General features: G+C 41.0%; 1 protein-coding gene across 1 annotated transcript in view; it reads left to right on the forward strand.

The window, feature by feature from the left end:
• The window catches only part of LOC122660225 (adenylylsulfatase HINT3), a 35640-nt gene extending 15410 nt beyond the window's left edge, over positions 1-20230 (forward strand). The window contains exons 4-7 of the mRNA XM_043855441.1: positions 6776-6842; positions 8128-8183; positions 8484-8537; positions 19934-20230. Of these exons, the coding sequence (XP_043711376.1) occupies positions 6776-6842; positions 8128-8183; positions 8484-8537; positions 19934-20047 (291 nt within the window). The 3' untranslated portion in view covers positions 20048-20230. The remainder of the gene's footprint in view (positions 1-6775; positions 6843-8127; positions 8184-8483; positions 8538-19933) is intronic.
• The last annotated feature ends 2634 nt before the right edge of the window (positions 20231-22864 follow it).

The raw sequence follows: 22864 nt of genomic DNA on the forward strand, positions 1-22864 counted from the left end.
CGGTGCTGGATCTGAGGAGAGCGGTTGGCTAGGTGGAGCAGCAGTAGTGGTAATACCGGCTGAATCTTTGCAAGACCGAGAACATGTAAACACCTGTGTTGGTTTAGCATTTGGAACACTGTTAGTAGAAGGCTGTTCCCCCTGCACAGAGGGGTGTGCATCGAGCTCAGGAAGGGACAAGGAGGGGCTGTCAATAGGAACAATTAACGGCACATCGTCACTAGAATGCTCCCCCAAGAGGTGCCGAGGAATAATAAGCAGCAGATTTGTGGAACACGACATCCATAGTGACGAACATATGACGAGAGGGCGGATGGTATCACTTATAGCCCTTCTAAGTGGCAAAGTAGCCGACAAAAATGCACCGGAGCCCTCGAGGGTCAAGTTTGCTAGCAAGGCGATGATTGTGTGTGAGACACACACAACCAAAGACCCGCGGAGGAAGAGTAAAAGGCGAACGGTGCTGAAGAACATTCAAAGGAGACCGGGAACCCAATACTTGAGAAGGCATGCGGTTGATTAAATAAGGACCAGTAAGGACGGCCTCACTCCAATAGTGTTTAGGGACATGCATTTCAAACATTAGAGCACGTGCAACCTCCAATAGGTGGCGGTTTTATGCTCCGCAACACCTTTTTTGCGTAGGAGTATCCACACATCTAGTCTCATGAATGATGCCCTCAGAAGTAAGATAAGACTGAAAAGAACCCTCAAAATATTTCCAACCATTATGACTGCGGTGAATCTTAACATTAGAATTAAACTGGGTTTAAATCATACGTTGAAAAAGCTTAAAGCAATGAAACACCTCACTCTTATGATGCAACAAATATACCCAAGTTGCACAAGAATGGCAATAAAAGTCACAAATGACAATAACAAAGAATAGACACACAACGAGAAGGACCTCAAATATCAGAGTGAATTAAAACAAAAGGTTCTGTCCTTATACTATCTGAAAGAGGGTAAACAACACGAGTTTGCTTGGGAAAAAACACAAGCATCACAAAAAGTCATTAGGATTACACTTTTGAAATAGATTAGGAAAAACAAGAGATAAAGTCCTAAGAGGTGGGTGGCCTAAACGTTGATGCCACCGATGTAACTCTGATAAGGCGGAAGCAGAAGCAGAAGCAGAAATAGATGAATCCAACTGATGAACCTGAGGTGTAAGGGCTGAAGCTGTAGGGTGAGATTATCCTCTAGCAGATATAAACTACCACTCAAACTACCACTGCCAATCGTTCTCCCCGTCACCATGTCCTAAAACACACAGTGAGATGGGAAGAAGGTGACCTTACAATTCAAGTCTCGAGTGATGCTACTAATAGAAAAAAGATTAGTAGAAAAATTGGGAACATGAAGAACAGACGAATGAATCCTTTCCTAGAGACAGGGGAAAAGGAGCCATCAGCGACCGGAACACGTTCTTTACTTGAACTTGGATAAAACATAGAGAATTTACTAGAGGAACCAGTCACATGATCTGTGGCGCCAGGTTGATTATCCAAGGAGAGGAAATAACAGAAGCACAATGACCGATAAAAGATATACCTGAATGCACAAAGTTGGAAGCAGAAGTCGAACCAGATGTGGCAGATGCAGCAAGAGATGGTGATGAAGAGGAAGGGGAGTCCATCCTCGACATCAATCAGCGGAGAACCAACAACCCATCCTGGGAAAGTTGGCCATCTGTGGATGTGGGTGGAGTTATCTCAGTATGGTGTACATGAGCTGGGTCCAAAGCACCATGTTCACGTGTAGTGGTGGGACGGCCATGTAACTTCCAACAATACTCCTTCGTGTGGCGTTTCTTTCCACAATACTCACATTTCACTGGATCACGTGTGGAACCATCCCGATCAGATGAAGGACGACTAGTAGAACGAGTGGAAACATCCCTGGACTAAGAAGCAGAGCCAGTGTAGAGAGCTGATCTCTCCTGAGAAACAGGCTGTAACATGGCTGTCCGACGGCTCTCCTCAAGCTGAACAAGAGCATAGGACTGCTTCAAGGTAGGGAACGGGTTCCGACTGAGAACCTAGGACCGTATTTGATCATACTCCACATTCAATCCGGCCAGAAAATCATAAACACGGATCATATCTTCACGTTTCTTGTAGTTGGCAGCATCAGTAGAACATGTAGCCTAAAAGGTTTCATAGAAATCAAGTTCCTGCCACATGCTGTGCAACTCAGAATAGTACTAGGACATGGACATATCCTTGTAGGTGGTCTATGAATTCTCTTCCGCAAATCATAAATTTGAGTAGTGTTTCCAACCGGAGAGTAGGTTTCTTTGGCTGCTTTCCAAATCTTCTCAGCAGAGTCCAAGAGAAGATAGCCGCGAGCAATCGAAGGTTGCATAGAGTTAATCAAAAAGGACATCACAAGTGTATCATCAAAGATTCATTTTTGCAACGAGAGACCAGCAGTCGTAGGCTTCACAACTTCACAACCGTAAGCTATCTGGTAAAGCCACTGGCATCAATAGAGAGGAAGCAAACCGCACCAAAAAGTTGCTTCCATCTAACTTGATGGAGCTAACTGGGAATGAAGGAAACTCACTATTAGTGTTGCTACTCACACCTTCAGTATTAGTGGATTTGTTTACTTCGCCAGACATGATTACCGATCAAAAGATAATCCCAACTGCTCGCTACAGCACGGTAAAATTGAAAAAGCGGTTGAAGCAGAGGAGCATCATAGGGAAAAAGCCCCAGCGGAAAAAAACAAGTCGCTGGTTTAGGCCATACGAAGCAAACCAAACACAAAAAAGGACCCTCGGTGGAAAAAAAAAACAGAACCACCAATGGTTAGATCATGTAGAAGGCCCTCGGAGAAGAGATGAGGGCGAGAGAGAGGCAATAAGGTGCCGTGTATAGTGAGAGGTGTGATGGAGTCAAGAGAGGGGCTGTGGTGTTAAGGGTGGTGAGAGAGTGAGTCACAAGAAGAAAGAGAGAAAGAGAGAGGCGGAAGAGTGATGGCAGTGATTGCGATAGGGTTTAGAGAGGGAAGAAGAGAGGCGGTGCTGCTGTGTTGCTTCACAATGGTGGCGGCGGCATAGACACAAGGGCAGGCACTAGGGTGGGGATCCCAAGACTGATTCCTGCTCTGATACCATGATGGAAATGATTGGGGAATAATTGCTCGTGTCCCCTTGGGATCACAGCCTAGATTTATTTATAATAAAGGTGAAAAAGTACAAATTACAAGTATACCCTCAGGATAGAACATACCTAAACTAGTACCCAGACTGCCCAACTTACAACAGGGTGAGCAGATTTTTCTCTGGGTTGCTCAGGCCGGTTGCTTAGGCAGGTAGACCAGGTTCCAATCGAGCTACTCATGTTGGTTAAAGAGGTCAGACCGGTACTCAGGCCGGTTGACCCAGTTTGGCATGTACAGGGTGATTTTGACCAGATTTTATAGTTTTGATCTCAACACTTTTTCATGTATTTTCCTACGTCAAAACTCCATTTTAAAGCAATCCCATGCCCGAGACCGATACCCAAAACAGTCTAAGTTAAGGTATACCAATAAGCTCGGAAGCACTCCTACGGCAAAGGCAAAGTTACCTAACTAAGGTTAAACCGTTAAGTCATGTTTGGGTAATTTAGAGGCTATGTCCCAAGTGTTTAGGGTCTATGAGAGTCACATTATATGTATGCTTAGGATTATATGAAATATATACAAAGTATAAAATCCCAAGCCATAAGGAGTCGTCACCACTTGATGATGTTCAATTGATGTTCTTGACCCAATGTGATTTTGACGAACTCTAACTCGGATGGACTTACACAAGGCTCTTGATCTCCATTGAAGATGTCACTTGCTGCCGCACATAAGAAGGCCAAGCTCATTAGAGACTTGTCCAACCAAGGAACCAATGTAACACAAACCATCCTGCACACTTTGAAACTTAAGAGAGAGAGAGAGAGATTGGATATAACAATAACAATAAGCCTTTTCACCTTCGAACACAAGTTAGGAATTACCAAAGACAATCATAGACATCCAATGTCTCAACACTAGATGGAGTCTAGTTCTTTTCCGAGGGGAAGAATTGATGCCGTAGAATTATCGTGGCTGGATTGCATGATTGGTTTTGGAAACCCAAACCAAGACACACCCGGCCTATATCGGGATTCTGGTCTAATAGGAGTTGGTAGGGGATCTCTTTCTTTGATTGGGTTTAGATATGTAGTTCTTGTTTTGGTAGTAGTTTCCTAGTTTGCTTCGGTTTCTATATATATATATATATATATATATATATATATATATATATATATATTGAATGAGAAACACAGTTGAATATTAAAGTGGAATTGAGATTCGTCTTCACGGTGGTGTGTGCGTCCTACTTCCTCAGTCCTCTCATTCAGAGTCTTCTTCCTTCAGGTGAGTCTCCTCTGTTCTTCCTTCCTTTTCTTTCCTACTTTTCTTCTTTTCCTTCTTCTGTCCTGCCTAGCGATACCAACAGTCCAGTGTAGTTGGTTCGATCTCCTTTACCTCTTGTCTGTTCTTCCTCATACTTTGGACGCAGATTACCTATGCATAGGCGACCCAAACCCTATAGTTTCAGCTTCTCAGACCGTTTAAGTTGAAAGAACCGAACCTGCAACCAAGCTATTCCTGAGATTTACCGCCAGGTATAACTTCAGTATTTAATGCTACATCTTCGGTTGTTCTTTCAGATGGTTTTGCGCTGGATTCAAGTGGGTAGTGTGTTGGGATTTATAGCCTGAAATCTCAGGTCAATCGGAGTTTACATGAGAGAGTACTCTAACTTGATCTGGTCCCCTTTTTTAGGGGAACCTCCCTTCCCCAACCCTCTCAACTGATTATCCGGTATACACTGAATCTCCCCTTACCACTTCCTGCTCTAACCCGTCTTATGACCTATATGCTTGCTACTTTGGCTACTCTTATCGGTCGACTACTGCTTCTCTAAAGAAGATTTAATTAAATTACAGTTACAGATTGAAGAAATGACATTTCAATTCGGTGAAAAGGGTATATGGCCACTTCTAACTTGCTAAATCAATTGATTAGGAATGATATGCCTCGCTGCAAAGTATTAAGCTTAAAGTGAAGGGCGTGGTTGGGTCTTGTAGTAGTCAGATAAGAGATCACACGCCTCTTTGTCTTTTTTTGTTAGGCCCGTTTTGAACCCAAACGCACTAGTTCTTCCCATCTGACAGATAAGAAAGAAACTAGCACAACGAGCCCAGCTGGACTGGCCACAGTTACTACATCTTCTATTGAGGGAAGTTACTCACCGGTTCTCCCTTCCCCAGCCGGGTCGGGAAGGGAATGAAGTGAAACCAGCAATAGCAGTTATTTGCAACTGCGGGTGGTCTCCAGGTGCTGGTCTATCGCAGGACCAGTCCTATCGTGAGGGAGAAGATTAATTTTTTTATTCACAAAATAATCCATCAGTTCTGATTCCTATTTAAATTTCCTTCCCCTTATTATAAATTCCAGAAAATCCCATCTCTTCCAAGATTTGTTACCAGTTAATCCCAATTCCTGTTAACTTACCAAAAGGGATCCTGAACTTCAAATATTTACAGAATTACCATTATCTTTAATTTTTGAGCCATTAATCACTTGGGTGGGCCCATTGCTTCCTGAAACTAGGGTTTTGAAACCCAAGATCGCATCAATTTCCCCCTTGAGTTGTCCTTTAGTCATTAGTAGCTGGATCAATCTCCTCTTTACTTTGTTCTCCTACTTCTTGTTTGTCAGAAAGATTAGAAGCATGCTCCACTTCATACCCAGATGCGAGAGTTTCTATAGTCCAAGATACATACGCAGCACAAGCTACCAAGAGGCTTGAACCCAAGACCTCTCGGTAGCAATAGGCTTTTACGCACCACAAGCTACCAAGTGCACTGAGCACTTGTTCACTCTTCTATTGTGACATTTCTACCCTATCATTCACAGCCCACTGCAGTCTTATATTTTCCTGCATCTGCTTCTCATTTCCCATTTGAATAACCTACCTTAATAATTCTCCATTATCGAAATCAGTGCTCCCAAATCTGGTTTGGTTTTGTGGAGACCTCTAGTTGCTCCTTGATTTCATATCTTCTTCCTGCAGCCTTGCACCAGGCTTCTCTCCTATTTCTTTGTTCCATACAAACATCTATGTCATTTCATATGTCCTCCTGCCTTTCTCAGGTACTGATACAGGGAGAAATTTATCTGGAGATCATTGTGTCAGCCATCTGTAGTTGTTAACTGGCTTGATCCAGAGATGGGGTAATGTGTTTTCTTTGATTTGAAAATTTTTATGTAGTAAATATTTACGGTGTTCTTATGAGTGATGATAAATCATTCACAAGGGGATTATGGATGGAGCATTTGTGTATCTCATGTAGACATGATAGAAGTATGCCAACCATATATCTCCTTCATTATGACATTATATGGTCGGCAGGGCTTCCCAACACCCTTCAACAGTTAGGGTTTTCAGAATCTAATATCCTCGTGGTGGTATCCCAATTATAATCCCTTTGAAAAGATAAACTATCTCATTTGTAGCGTTTTTTTTTCTTTTTAAATATTTTTCTCTCTCACCCCTCATCATTGTTTGTTCTTTATTAAGCTTCCGTAATTTCTTAGCTCAACAAAATGATTGGATTCCATCTTTTCAAAATTATATACAAGCAGTGGGCATCCTTGCTACTTCAAAGTCAAATATATGAAAATATATACGAGTTCTTACAAGATATCTGCAATTTAATGCATCTTATAACTGATCCTTCAGGTGGTTGGAGCCATGTGTTCTAAAGTGCCCTTTATTAGCAACGCAATTATGAGAGCTACTCAATGTGGTAGGCTTCATGATGTAACTATTGTTTTACTTCCTTCTGAAGTTCTGCCTTCATGTTTTATTTGCTGTATACTTTTTCTTCTTTTTAAAATGTATGATCGAAGCTCCTGCTACTGCACGCTCTGGGAGGGGCAAATGTACGCAGCCTGGCCCCCTGCTTCACAGGAGAGGCTTTTTCCAAGTTTCGAGACCCTTACCAGTTTATTCATATAAAATGGAAGTCAGATTACATGTTTTTTAGAGTTCAGAGGGAAGATAGCCTTAATGTTATACAAAAGCTATGAACGTTATTATAAGATGGACTTAAAAACTATATATTTATGAATAAAGAAAGAAATATTATTTGATTATTTCTTGGTTAGTTGATTAACATTAAATGTTTGACTTTATTTAAGTCCGCTGTATGTCTTATGACATACTACTCCAGAGAAGCAATGCTGATCATTCCGTGTTCATAAAAAAGGAGACAAGAGAAACTACTTTTCTCCTTTGCACTCAATTTTGAACTCTAAAACAGAAAGCAGTATGCTTTTCGAAGACCATTTCTGGTCTATCATTGCCTTCTTTCAAGTCAAGGCAGAAGAGGCCACCACCCACTATCTTCACGTGCTGTCCCTGATCGAGTACTTAGCCCTGTAGGCGGCTAGGGAAAGGCGCCTTGTTTTGACTGTATCACAATATAATTATAATCCATTTGAAATGAGATTTGATAGCCCAAGAAATAACCGGCCTTTGGTTCAAATCTCATTTCAAATGGAGGAAGCACACGTTAGCCTGACAAGAAAAGGCACACCGCTATATAAACAGGCATTAGTGCGGAACCTATAAGCGTGCTCCTGTGTCAAAGCATATTAACACGTTTCAGTAATAGGTTTGTGAGCTGATCTACGAGCACCCTTGCTTCTTTGGTTGTAGATCAGCAGTCATTGAACTCTAGTGGAACCCACACACACACTGGCCTTCCTTTCTGAAGTATCACTAATACAACTAAAGTCACCGAGGACAGCCCAAGACCCACTGGAACATATTATCTGCGGGTGGCAATGGGTCGTGTCTAGAGATTTGTAACATAAAATGAGTCGAGGGTCAACACAAATGCTGCAGATAAAGATACCCGCAACCTGAACATGTTGCATTTAATGTTCTCTTACTGGGCTTGTGTTTCCGATTTGTATTCCATAAACAGCAGATATAAGGATATCTTATAGTATTAGACAACTTGAAATCCTATTGAATAATTTCCTGCCTAATCAACAGCCTCATCCATGAAATTTTGGTCCATGCAGATTCATTCAATTTGGTAGTTAACAATGGAGCAGCTGCCGGACAAGTGATATTTCATGTAAGTTTCTTTAGATGGTTAATCTTACTGGATAACTATTATTATCTTTGTTATTTTCTTTAGTATATCATTCCCCACCTGTTCCACCCCCTTCGCCCCAAGAAAAGGAAGAAGGTGAAGAAAATGTGTGTTTTTTTTTTAGGGGAAGAGTTGTATGATTTTGTAGCTAAGAATTTTGAACTGATTAGCAATGTGTTTGTATTGAATTTTGTCTAAAAGGAATGAGTAAGGGTTTTTTTTTAAGATGAAACTTAGTACAATTGATTCTTCATCTAATTTAATTTATTATGGTAACTGCAGACACACCTGCATATAGTTCCTCGTAATGCACGTGATCGATTATGGAAATCTGAGGTAAATATCTGACCCCACATCATATTCACTTATTTTGTGGTAACTTAGGGTTTAAACCATGACCTCTTCCTATGATTGTAACTTTTTTGGGAAATTTCCTAGATCTAAGAGAGAGGAAAATTAATTACAAAACAAGTAGGGTTGACTTTGTTTTACACCTACTTGTTTTGTGTTTACCCAAAAAAAAAAAAAACGTACTTTTTTTGTAATTAATTTTTTTTTGTCTCGTAAATCTAGGAAATTGCCCCTTTGATTTTTTTTCTACTCTCATCAGCAATAAGAACTAATTAATCAAAGGGCATCCAAAACATACATAATCAATGGATGAAACAGCTTGTGGAAGGGAAAGAACCAGGAGCTACTATGATAACATGGGATGTCCTTGATGAGAATATATGTTATAAAATGGGTTCATCAGCCTGTGACCATTCTGTTCCATACTTTGGTGTACCATGAGAGTTGGGACTGGCAGGTTCTTAGGCCCCCCAAGTGTACTAGAATGTAATTTTATTATCAGACTGAGCGCAACATTATATTCCCTACCTAAATAGAGGAAGTGCAAATTGCACTTCTGAAAAACTACTTGTTTAGGGCATCACTGGTTGATTATCTCTCCAGTGCTTTCCTAAATTGAGTGCTGCTGTGAATTAGGTGGGCTATGTCTGTTGTTTCCTAGTCTACACAATAGGTAACTGTGGTTTGGAAATATGACAGGTGCCAAGTGCACTTGCAGTGGGTTTATCCCAACCTATCGAAATTATAGCAAAAAATGTTTTCATTGCATGTGTAAATGTTTGGATCACATCTTGCACTCTTGAAGATGCCACAATGTCATTTGGGGATACTCTTCCTTCTAAGTTTTGTATCTGGAGCTAGCCCTTGTGATGCATGGCTGCTGGTATTATATGAAAATTTTAATAATTTCAAATATAGGTTGTTACCAAGGGACAAACATATTGGGACAATGAAACACTTCAAACAAGACTATCTTGTGGAATGGAGGGAGTAAAACTTACCGATTTTAGGTGGTTTCATTTTTAAAGGATGGGAAGGATAGTGTATTATACACTGATCGATATTGAATACATTGCATGGTTGATCTAGTAAATGTAAAGGTGCAAGCAATGTTAGATGGCACATGGTACTTAAGATCTACAGAAATGTCCTATGACAAAAGAAACTGATTAGTGGAGGCAGGGGAGGGATCTTTATCCTGTAAAGTGAAAATGTAAGTGTAACAATATCAGAGTAGTAAAACCAGAGTACCGAAAGAGATGGGAGAGAAAGGGGGACCGACCAGAGAGCAGAATTCGATGCTAGGCAGTCCAACCCCCCCTACCCCCCCAAAAAAAAATAAAAAAAAATAATAACAAAGCGTTATTTATATTCAATAGTACGTGACAATAGATTCCTATTTGTAATAGGAATCAGAGATGAATTCTAGTAACAACTCAAAGTAAATAAGATACTAAATTAGAGACTAACCTAAGACACCTAAACAAACTAGGACTCCAAGATCCAAATATCGATAGTGGAAGACTCCCCTATCGATTTACACTCCAATGTACCCCACGGTGCATATAATTAACACTCTCCCTTAAGCTGGAGCATACAAATCACCCAGGCCCAGCTTGTAACAACCTTTTCAAAAAGTAGGACCAAACAGTGGTTTGGTAAGCATATCACCGAGCTTATTAGTGGACGAAACAAACGGAGTAGAAATCAACTTTTTCATAATAGCAAGTCTCACAAAATGACATCAACTTCAATATGTTTGGTCCTCTCATGAAACACAGGATTGCTTGCAATATAAATAGCAGCTTGATTATCATAAAACATTTTCATAGGTTGAGTAACTAGAAATTCCAACTCCTGAAGCAATGATTTTAGCCACATTTAACTCAGTTGGGGTATGAGCCATAGCCCGAGCCCGATACTCAGCCTCAGCACTAGATCTAGCAACAGTAGTCTGCTTCTTGTTTTTCCAAGTGACTAAGTTACCACCCACAAAAGTACAATAATCAATAGTAGATCTTCTATAACCATCAGAACCAGCTCAATCAGCATCAGAAAACCTTACCAGAGGTCGATAAATAAGTCCCTTACTAAGAGCTCCTTTTGAATATCGTAATATTCGGCAGGCCACATCCCATTGAATCTGCTTGGGTGATTGCATAAACTTACCGATGACCCCAACAAAAAAAGATATATCTAGCCGAGTAACAGTAAGGTAAATAAGTTTTCCAACCAATCTTCTATACTGGTGTTTGCATGGTTTAAAGTATCGATCCGTATTGTATCGGCCGATATGTATCGGTATGTGTCGGTGTCAATACGTTACTGACCGATACGTCTCTTTTTTAAAAAAAAAATGTATTGTATTGAATGTATCGATATGTATCGATCGATACGTGTCGATATGATACGATACGGTCGATACGTATCGATATACTCGATACGTACTAATATTACCATTTGTTTGGGTTTTTAAATGTATCGATACGTACTGATACATATCGATACGTACTGATACATATCGATACGTACCGATACACATGCCTTTTTCATATTTTACAGCAAACACGAACTAGAATCCCCAAAATCGCAACTTTTTCTCCCTTCGGATCAAGCTAGAAAATATGACGGGTCGGATCCACATCTCACTCGAATCCTTGGAATACAAGACATGCATGCTTTGTATACATTTGCAAAGATTTGAACTCAAATCTACCATTTTTCACCCAAAACCGAAAATGGCTTCCTCAAGGGTCAGTATTATGCTTATGTTTGGTCAGTACACAACATCATCCTAGTTTCTCTTATTCTTGAAGACCCTTACAGACATGAGTTTGATCCACCCCAACATTCGTCATGCCAATAAAGTGACTCTGCATGTAAGAAATCTCATCTTTTATAACAATTTCAAAGTGCCGCACTTGTCTGGTTATACATTATTCACAATTCTTAGTGTATATGCATGATATATGACATATATTGTTTGTTTATATTGTTTTTTGTATCAAAAAAGTTGACCAAATAAGAAACCCTAATCTATTACGAACTCGACAAGGACCCTAAATGTTAGAATGAACTAAAAGAAAAGAAACATGAACTTCAAGGTGCACTACGAGCAGGGAAAGAGGCACGTTGATGTTTTCCAAGCTCGCAGGCTTCACACTCAAGACAAGGAACTAATCTGCAACTAGGAACCATTTGAAGTTCGGGTAGAGATAGATGACCAAGGAGAAGATGCCATTGCAAAGGAGAACGAATGGTAGTAGTGGTAGCAGCAGTAGAAGGTCCGGTGCCATCCAAGTAATACAGCCCATCTCGTTCAAGCCCTCCATCAATCTTCTTCCTTGCCTGAAGGTCCTGAAACATAGTAAAAAGGATAGAAGGTAACAGAACAATTGAGAGATTTAGTAAGTTTACTAACTGTTGAGATGTGTTACCCGATATTATAAGGGTATTTTTGGTATTTTATTTATGCTTTATTTATGTACTTTTGAACAAGGGTAGAATTGTAATTTGGGCTGTGATACTATTCACGTGAACAGTGTCGTGAACAGTGTTTCCTTTGTGATCTCTTTTATTATTATTATTATAAATAGAGAGCTTGACTGATCTCATTGATCATTCAAGCCATTCACGAAATTCCTGTTTTGTTAACATGGCATTAGAGCCAAATACACTCTGATCTAGGTTTTCAAAACCCACCTCCTTCCCTTCGATTTTTTTTTCTCCTTTACTCCATCAAGCTTCTTCCCTTCTTCTTTCTTCCTTTCTTTTGGTTCTTCTTCTTCCATTAGGGCAGCACTACTGAGGTGATCGTAATGATCTAGCTGCTCACTGCCTGCTGCCCCAACATACCTCCTTTTTTCTGCCTTTTTTTTTTTGGATCGAGTGGAGCTGAAGAACTGTTTGCGATTTGAAGATTCCTAATTTTTTTTGGAGATCAGGCCTCTACATCTGTTTCGGCTGCATCTTCTATTGTGGGATCTTTATTTGATATTGTTCTCAGCCCCTATTCACTTCATCAGATTGGTTGAAGACCCCAGCCCCTTATTGATCTCTCTTCTCAGGGTTTTTTTCAAAACCCTGACATTAATTGATCTTGGGGTTGGGCTGCTGGTTCCTGCTGCATCTGATTGGCACCCTTGCTGCCTTCATTCGACATCATTCCCAGCCTACATATCTGAGATTTTTCGCTCCAATACAGCCCTCTTCTATTGGGGGTCGATTCCAGAAATTTTTTTTGGATATTTTTTGGTTGTTTGCTGCTTCATTGAAGATTGGTTACCTGCTGCAATGATTGGTTCAGATTCTTCTTCGGCCTCTTCTGGCATTGATGGCCAGCCCCGGACTGATTTTCTTCCCCTTGCTGCCCCAATCAAACTTGATGGCTCTAACTACCTGAAGTGGTCTCGGTCTACTTATTTGACAGTAGCTAGTCGTGGCCTCACTGACCATCTTCTTGGGACAACAACTAAACCAGTGGAAGAGGGTTCTCAGCTCAACAAGTGGTTATCTAATGATGCGATGGTGATGTCCTCCTTGATCCATTCTATGCAAGGGGATAACTCAGACAATTTTCTTCTACTGGACACAGCCCATACTATCTAGAATGGTGCCAAAGAGATTTATGGTCGCACGGGGAATGATGCACAGGTCTATGAGATTAGAAAGAAGGCTAATGCCACCACCCAACAGGAGCTCTCTATCTCCAAATACTATGCTACCCTCAAGAACATGTGGCAACAATTGGATCATTACTCCGACTATCAGCCCTCTACTGCTACTGATCTGGCTGCCTATCGCAAACACGTTGACAAAATACGTGTCTATGATTTTTTGGCTGGACTACATATGGAGTTTGATCCTATTCGGGTGCAAGTACTTGGGCAGTCCCCTTTTCCATCCTTAGAGCAGGCCATTGCCTTGGTTCATAATGAAGAATCTCTTCGGGCTGCTATGCTGCATTCCTCTACTGTTGATCGATCCACCTTGCAAGTTGCTTCCAGTACTCCTTCTCTTACCACTACTGATGGTGGTACTGCTGTCCCTAAAGGTCCTGTCAAGTGTGAACACTACAACAGGCTCTATCATACTAAGGCTTAATACTGGAAGCTCCATGGGAAGCCTGCTGATTTTGAGGAAAAGAAAGCCCGTGGGAAGTTTAAGCCCAAGGCTCATATGGCTGATTCTCTTACTACTACTGTTGCTGCCCCTTCATCTGACATTGGGCTTACTCAGGATGAGCTCCTAGCTTTCCGTCGCATGCTACAGGCCTCTTCCGCTGCCTCCACTACGGCATCTGCACCTGTTGCCCCTCCTGGTTCTAATTTTGCCTCAGGTACTCCAGTCAGTAGTCTGTGTGCATCGGCTGTATCCAGTCCTTGGATTATAGATTCCGGTGCCACTGACCACATGACTGGCTCCTCACATGTATTTCATCTTTATCCTCCATCTTCTGGCAAAGACAGTGTTCGAGTAGCTAATGGTTCCCTTTCTCCCATTAATGGGAAGGGTTCCATACGCTGCTCACCTACCCTTTCATTAAAATCAGTTTTGCATGTTCCGTCCTTTTCTACCAACCTTCTTTCTATTAGTAGTCTAACTAGAGATCTGAACTGCAAACTGACATTTTTCCCTTCTCATTGTGTCATACAGGATCTAGAGACGGGGCACACGATTGGGGGTGGTAAGATGCAGAGTGGTCTCTACTTACTTGACCCGGGTCAGCCTTCTACTTTGCATTCGGCTTCCTCTACAGCTCATCATTTACAGTCCACCTCGTCCCTTGACCTTCATCTCTGGCACTGCCAGCTTGGTCAATCATCCCTTTGTACTTTGTCTCTTTTGTTTCCACGTTTGATTAAGCATTGTAATAGGAATGAGTTTTTATGTGAGGCTTGTGTTTTGGCCAACAGACTCGTTCCAGTTATTCTTCATTAAATAGAAGAAGTGAGACTCCTTTTGCTTTGGTTCATTCTGATGTGTGGGGCCTTGCCCGTTGTACTTCCCTTTCTGGTCATCGATGGTATGTCTCGTTTATTGATTGTTATACTCGTGCCACTTGGGTGTACATGATGAGCCATAAAAGTGAGGTCTTCAGCTGCTTTCAGTTATTTCATCGTATGATTCAGACCCAATTCAATGCCACCTTGTGCATTTTACGCAGTGATAATGGCAGAGAGTACATGGAGGGACAGTTCCAACTTTATTTGGCTGCACATGGTATTGTCCATCAGACCAGCTGTGTTGACATACCTGCCCAGAATGGGGTTGCTGAAAGGAGAAATAGACATCTCCTTGAGGTAGCACGGGCCATTATGTTTGCACGGCAGGTTCCTTCTTACTACTAGGGTGATGCCATTCTTACCGCTGCTTATCTCATCAATCGTGTGCCTACCCGTGTCCTTGATGGTCGTTCCCTCGTTGATCTCCTCCAGGGTTCCTCCTCCTTTGTGGTTCCCCCCAAAGTTTTTGGTTGTGTTTGCTATGTCCGCAATCATCATCCTCATGGGAAATTTGATCCACGGAGCATTCGGTGTATTTTTCTGGGCTATTCTGCGACCCAGAAAGGATACAAGTGTTACCATCCACCTTCACATCGTACTTTTGTCTCCATGGATATTGTCTTCCATGAGTCCTTGTCATATCATTCCCAGACACCTCTTCAGGGGGAGCAGGATCAGGGTTTTGAAGATGTGTCTGCTATTCTTCAGGCTTCTATTCAGGGGGAGCCCTCTGTAACTTCAGCTCCTACAGTGGTTCCTATTCAGGGGGAGCGTAGACCAGTCAGTCAAATCCCTGTTGATAAGGTATATACCCGGGAGCGCACAGGACAAGTTGAGACTACCACTACCACCATACCACCTACACAATCGTCTGCACTTGATCCAGATCCAGACCCTGCTACATCATCTGGTAAGGATCCTTCCCTTGACCTACCTATCGCTGTTCGTAAAGGCGTTAGGTCATGCACCCAACTCCCCATCTCCAATGTTGTTTCCTATGATGCTTTATCTCCTTCCTATCGTGCATTTGTTTCTTCTCTTTCCTCTGTTTCTATTCCTCAGAAATGGCAGGAGGCGATTGCAGATCCAAAGTGGAAAGCAGCCATGATGGAAGAAATGACAGCCTTACTTAAAAATGAGACATGGGAGCTAGTTGTTCTTCCTTCGGGTAAGAAACCAGTCGGGTGCAAATGGGTATTTGTTGTCAAGCAGAAGCCAGATGGAACAGTGGATAGATATAAAGCTAGGCTTATGGCCAGAGGCTTCACTCAGACTTATGGGATCGACTACCAGGAGACATTTGCCCATGTTGCGAAGTTGAACACTGTACGGGTCTTACTGTCTTGTGCTGTCAACTTTGGCTGGGACCTACAACAGTTGGATGTAAAAAATGCATTTCTTCATGGAGAGTTGGAAGAGGAGGTTTATATGGATGTTCCTCCGGGTTTTTCCTCTGACAAGACCCATGGGAAAGTTTGTGGGCTCAAACGGGCACTCTATGGGTTGAAGCAATCTCCACGGGCATGGTTTGATAGGTTTCATAAAGCTATGGTCTCCTGTGGATACAAACAAAGTAATGCTGATCACACTATGTTCATCAAGCGAAAGGGAGAAAAGATCACTCTTCTCATAGTTTATGTTGATGACATAGTTGTGACTGGTAATGATACAGATGAAGTTTCTCACCTGAAGGCTTTCTTGGGACGGGAATTTGACATAAAAGATCTAGGACAGCTAAGATATTTTCTTGGGATTGAAGTTGCCCGTTCTCCAGAAGGCATCTTTCTCTCCCAGAGAAAATATGTTCTAGATTTACTATCAGAGATTGGTTTGGTTGGTTGTCATCCTTGTGACACTCCCTTGGAAGCTACTACCCGTCTGCAAGAGAAGGATGGTGAACCTGTTGATAAGGGCAGATATCAACGATTGGTGGGCAAGCTGATTTATCTTTCCTACATCAGACCAGATATTGCCATTGCTGTGAGTCTTGTGAGCCAGTTCATGCATGATCCTTATTCCACTCACATGGCTGCTGTTCTTCGTATTCTCCATTACTTGAAGTCAGCTCCAGGAAAGGGGATCCTTTTGTCTCCTCATGACCATCTTCGCATTGAGGCTTACACAGATGCTGACTGGGGTGGTAACCCTGACAAGAAATCTACCTCTGGCTATTGTACTTTTGTTGGAGGAAATCTGGTCATATGGCGGAGTAAAAAGCAAAATGTTGTGGCAAGATCTAGTGCTGAAGCTGAATTCCGTGCTATGGCCCAGGGCATATGTGAGTTACTGTGGCTTCAGAGTTTACTCCTTGATATCCGTGGTTCTGTTCATCTTCCAATGATGTTGTACTGTGACAACAAAGCAACAATTAGCATTGCCCACAATCCAGTGCAGCATGACCGTACCAAACATGTGGAGATTGACAGACACTTCATCAAGGAGAAGTTAGAGAGTGGGCAGATTTGTATCCCTTTTGTGAAGTCTGGAGATCAATTGGCTGATGGCTTCACCAAAGGGTTGAGTGAGAAGTTTTATCCTAGTCTAGTCAAGTTGGGCATGTGTGATATCTATGCCCCAACTTGAGGGGGAGTATTGAGATGTGTTACCCGATATTATAAGGGTATTTTTGGTATTTTATTTAGGCTTTATTTATGTACTTTTGCACAAGGGTAGAATTGTAATTTGGGTTGTGACACTGTTCACGTGAACAGTATCGTGAACAGTATTTCCTTTGTAATCTCTTTTATTATTATTATTATAAATAGAGAGCTTGACTGATCTCATTGATCATTCAAGCCATTCACGAAATTCCTGTTTTGTTAACACTGATAAAAAAACTTAAAAAGGTAATTTGGGAACATGAAGAACAAGTCAAAAAGTCATGGAAGAAGTTGGAGAAACAGTACCATGATCAGTCACTTGAGTAGAGGATCCATCAACAAGGATAACTGGAGAGGAGGTTTTAACTTAATTCATAGAGGAAAACAAAGTGGACTGACCAGTCATATGACATCATGCACCAGAATCAATAATCCATGAGGTAGAGGAGGTATGGAATGCAGAGTTACCTGTGTCAGCTAGGGTGGCTATAGAGGTGGAGGTAGATGCAACTTCAAGTTGTTGGAGACGTTTGAGTAACTGGTTATAAATCTCGAGACACAGTAGAAGAGGCACCAGGTGAAGAACTTTCACCAATAGTTTTCTCAGTAGATGTATCAGTAATGGCTGTATTAGCCAACTCATTTGCCCCCTCAGGCTTACCATGTTTAGCTCAACAAGTATCAACAGTATGATTTGTTCTCCCACAGTAAGAGCATTGATGAGAAGATTTATCAATAGGTTGACTACCTATACCACGGCCACTAGTTCCATGTCCTCGTCCATGATTGGCAACAAAGGCTGAATTGTCCTTGGGAGTAGAATCAGTTTTAGCTGGATTAGCCAAACGATTGATACGAGAGAAGACTTCATTGAGAGAAAGAACCTTCCCCCTTGTAAGAAGTTGACTCTTCACAGATTGGTAGTCAGGATGTAATCCAGGTAGAAATTTTGCGACATGAAATTCATCTCTTTGTTGCTGCAACTGATCCAGATTGGTAGTTAAGGGCTGATGTATCTGAAGTTCTTCAACCATACCTTTGTAACTTGCAAAGTATTCACTCAAAGTTTTATCTCCCTGTTTGAAGTTGAAAAGTTTCTCAGAGAGATCATACATACAGGAGATATTCTTCTCTTGAGAGAAGCTTTCACGCAAATCATCCCAGGCATCTTTAGCAAGAGTGTCACATTGGAAGCAATACCAGGTTCAACACTGTTCCATAACCATATTTTGATAGTAGAGTTCTCACGCATCCATTCATCATCGGCTGTGAGAGTGATAGGATCTTTTGGATCAGGAGTAGGAGGATCATCAGTAATATACTTCAATTTTCCTTTGGCACGAATGTATGCCTGTACTGCTTGGGCCCATTAGAGATAGTTGGAAACTCCGGGGAGTTTAATAGTAGTAATCTGGACTTGGACATTGTCCGTGGGTGGTTTATGATCAGCAATTGCTGGAAAGGCTCGGCTTCAAAATTTCAATTTCCAGAATGCAACAGGTCTGATGGACCTAAAACTGGGATCAAACAAGGGACTGGTAGAGAGGGATAAAACCCCAAAAGCCTCGACTCGATCAGGTAGGTGATCAGCAGCAAATAGCCAAAGAAAAGCTCAAAAGCAGAGTTTCCGCCAGCAGTTATGGGTATAGAAATCAAGTAGAATCAAACCAGTAGATAGATCCAAGCTTTGGATCGAGTGTACCTCTTATATGGAGCAGTCTGTCTTCAAACAATCAGCCACATCGAGTGGCTGAGTAGAAAGTAATTGCAGAACTCAGATTGGAGAAGTTTCCCAGAAATTTGAAGCCGCAGACATAGTAGAGTCAATCTTGATTTCTGTGCGGGATTCTGTAAAGTAAGTAATATGCCTCTACTTTATTGCTATGATGTCATTAACTAGGGCAGAATCAACAAAGTAATGGCAGCATGAAGGCTGCGATCAGAAAAAGCTTGAAACCCTAGACTCTCAAAACAGAGATGGAAGAAGTGACTTATTTGTTGATAATCTGACGTATTTGTTGATATGACTGCTCTGATACCATGTAACGATATCAGAGTAGTAGAACCAGAGAAGCGAAAGAGATGGGAGAGAAAGAAGAGGAACGAGACAAGGGGGACTGACTAGAGAGCAGAAGTCGATGCTAGGCCATTCTCCCCCCACCCCTCTCCCCCCAAAGCTTTATTTATATTCAACAGAGTACATAACAAATAGGAGTCAGAGATAAAACCTAGTTACAACTCAAAAGTCTAAATTTGAAACTAAATTAGAGACTAACTCTAAGACACCTAAACGAACTACGACTCCAAGACCCAAATCTCGATATAGGAAGACTCCCCTATCGAGTTACAGCATAATTTACCCTATGGTACATATAATTAACAGTAAGCACATTAGTACATGGAAAGAACCAAGCCTGGTGCTACTGATCCCATGACTAATTTCTCAGCATGTCTATCAACAAAATCCTGTTTAAATTACCTACTGTCTGCTTCCTGGCGTTTGATTTGGGCCACAGAAAATGTATCACTGGGTCCAGCCCAATGTAAGTGCAGTGGCTGGGTCAGACAGAAAGCGCAGGGAGAGTCTCTTCATAATCAATCCCTTTATTTCTGTGGACCCTTCAAGTTGTTCGTAGCCGTGTTTATCGCCTTCATTCATTCCATTTTGGATGTCAGTCTCTTCAGGTTACCAAATTTGTTAGAGGATGATTAAGGCTTGACTTTGTCTGTCTCTCGTATTGTATCTAAAGACTAACTTCTGATTGAAATTCTGCAGAGTTTTAGAAGGAAGCCCCTGAAGTTGGACGAGGAAGTGACGCAACTTGCAGATCGCATTCAGAAACAGCTGAGGATTGTAGATGACAAAAGCAAAGATGGCAAGGCTGAATAGTCCAGTTCTGCCGAAAACTAGATGGGTACGGGTGCTATTTGTATTTTATGTATACGATGATAAAGCATGCATTCCAATTTTTTTCACCATATATAGAATGAGTCGGTATGTCACAAATTTGAGGATTTCTTTTAATCACTGTACAGTACTTGATTTCCATGCTTACGAAATTATAATTGTTTCTGTTCGCAAAACGACTTGTTGATTAATAATGAAACTTAGGGTTTTTTTTTGGTAATTTTTTGGTGCGAAGAAATATCAGAATGTGGTACTCAGGGTATTCTGATCAATTCTCTACCATTATATATCAGTATTAGGCTACGTTTGGCATGCATTCTAGGTTGATTTTGCATTCTCGAGCGATAAAAACAACTATTTTTATCATCCAAGAATATTAAATCAACCTAGAATACATACCAAACGCTGCCTTAACAAAATGATCCAAGAATACCAATTTTTTTTTTTTTTTTTTGTGTAGAAGGATGAGAGAAGAATGCATGCCAAAAACACTCTGGTGAAGACTGTTATGTACAATAGTCCCACATCGATCCCGTAAGGGCTTGGATGTGGGCATATGTAATATTAGGTTCCCTCCCCTTGTAGACCGGTTTATGAGGGTGAGTTCTTCCAATCGTAACATTGGTTCTTTCATTGACCCAATCTTTTGCGGTTGACTACTCGGGAGGGGCGACCTGGTGCCAAAGTGTGAGCCGCTAGGAAAGGGCTAACTACCGTTGGGCAGAATCCTGGAGCAGGGTGTAGTCCCCTACACAAGGCTACCTGATCCGGAGTGGACCAACGAGGGTGTCGGCCATTGAAGGGTGGGGTAATGTTATGTACAATAGTCTCACATCGATCCCGTAAGGACTTTGGATGTGGGCATATATAATATTGGGTTCACTCCCCCATTTAAGACTGATTTGTGAGGGTGAGTTCTTCCAATCGTAACAAAGATTTACATATGGGACAAAGGATGTCAAGAATGTTTTATTCTAGAAATTTTGGTCATGATCATGTTGTTATTGATACACTTATATAGAAACAGATGATGTTTTGGCATAAGAGGTAATTTTCAGAAGGTTTTCCATGGAAAAAGGACCGGGGGTTGGTTCATGGTTTAAAAAACAAGCTTATTAAAAGCCTGTTTGGTGGTAAGTTCCCTTGTGTGAGTGAAGGTGGATATCCAGCAATCCGGACCTAAATGTGCTGAAATATTGACATGTACTATTTAAGAGAGAATTGTGGACCAGAATCGGGAATCGGACAGAACCAATCCGCTAGGAACTAGAATCGATCTATCCAATAGTTTATTGGTCCGGTTCTAGATTTATCGATTACGTTAGGTTTTAAATCTACCGATTATGTTATTGACCTCCCAATGATTCCAAAAACCAATGGACCAACTAAGAACAGTTGGAACTGGAACTTGAACAAATCTACACCTTAAGCTTATATATTATATATTTCTAAAGATTTAAGGTCATGAAAGCTAAGGCCAAGCCCTCTGGTTTTTTTGTTTCAATTTTGACTGGTACTTCTTATGTCATATACTATTTTACCAAGGATTTGACTGTTAATTTAAACATCCATTTCGGGATGCTAACTTAAGAATACGTCTTAAAATAATCCTAATTAATGAAAGTGGTGGTGTTCCTATTTATTAATTGAATATAAAACAAGAGGTAAAATGGACTAATAGTGTGATTTGAGGAAAAAAAAAATTGATGGGTTTCATATCTAATGTGATTGAAATTAGTGTTTTATTATAATATTATTGAATACATGTAACATGTGTTATGGATAGGAAGAATGTTCTCTGTGCTGGGGGCGCAGGCTACGCCTAGACACATGGGGATAGGCCCAATGACCACCCTACCCCCTGAGTACCAGGCCCATATGTCTGGGCGCAGTCTACGCTGCGGCACAGAGAACATGAACCCTTTTTTTAATATTGGATTACTTGGAACAGATTAGGAAATAGAAATGGTCCACCCATTAGGTAATGTTCCTGGATCTTAGGTTTGGAATCAATTAACTTATTGGTCTGGTTCTGATCTTGTCCCTTTAGGAACGAAATCTTTAAAGAATTGGAACAAATAACCCAATACCGGACCAATTGATGGCAGCCTTAATAGTATTACTTTGATTAACACCATTGGGAAACATGGAAAGGTGAAATGGAAGATTGATCCATTTGATTGTCGAGGGTGATGAGATCTGCCAACGTGTCAATAATTGCTCTCCTAATTACATTGTTAGGAACTTTGAATCCCTCAATTTAAGGAATCCATGGATCTCAAACATGAATATATAATTAAGTTCACCACAGCTTACACGTAGACAAACCCATTCTTTAACAGCTTCCCATGAATGCGAGCTGCCTTCTTTATTTGTGGCATCTAGGAAGCTGAGATGGAAAATGGAAATATAAAAAAAAATTAATTAATTTGGTCAGGGTTATCTTGGTTTAGGTATTTCAAACATAATATCTGAAATATTGAGAATTTTAATTATAATTTCTTAAAATATTAGGGACCTTAGGTGTCATTTATTCTTTCTTTTTTTTAAAATCACATGTGTAAGGTTCGAATTGGGCTAAAATTTTACTACGTAAATAGGAGAAGAAAGTGCCCAGGAGCATGAATGGGTTTTTTTTAATAACAACAAATTGAAATGACTAGCAGAAACAAAATTTACTAGGGTTGCAAGTTTGTCTTTGTTGGCCCGAACCCCTCCTGGTCTGCCCTGATTTCAAATAGGGTCGGGCTAGGGTTGAGTCCAACCTGGCCCAGCCCAGTTCAATTCTATTTTTAAGTT

The sequence above is a fragment of the Telopea speciosissima genome, chromosome 4, assembly GCF_018873765.1.
Source record: "Telopea speciosissima isolate NSW1024214 ecotype Mountain lineage chromosome 4, Tspe_v1, whole genome shotgun sequence".
NCBI lineage: Eukaryota > Viridiplantae > Streptophyta > Magnoliopsida > Proteales > Proteaceae > Telopea > Telopea speciosissima.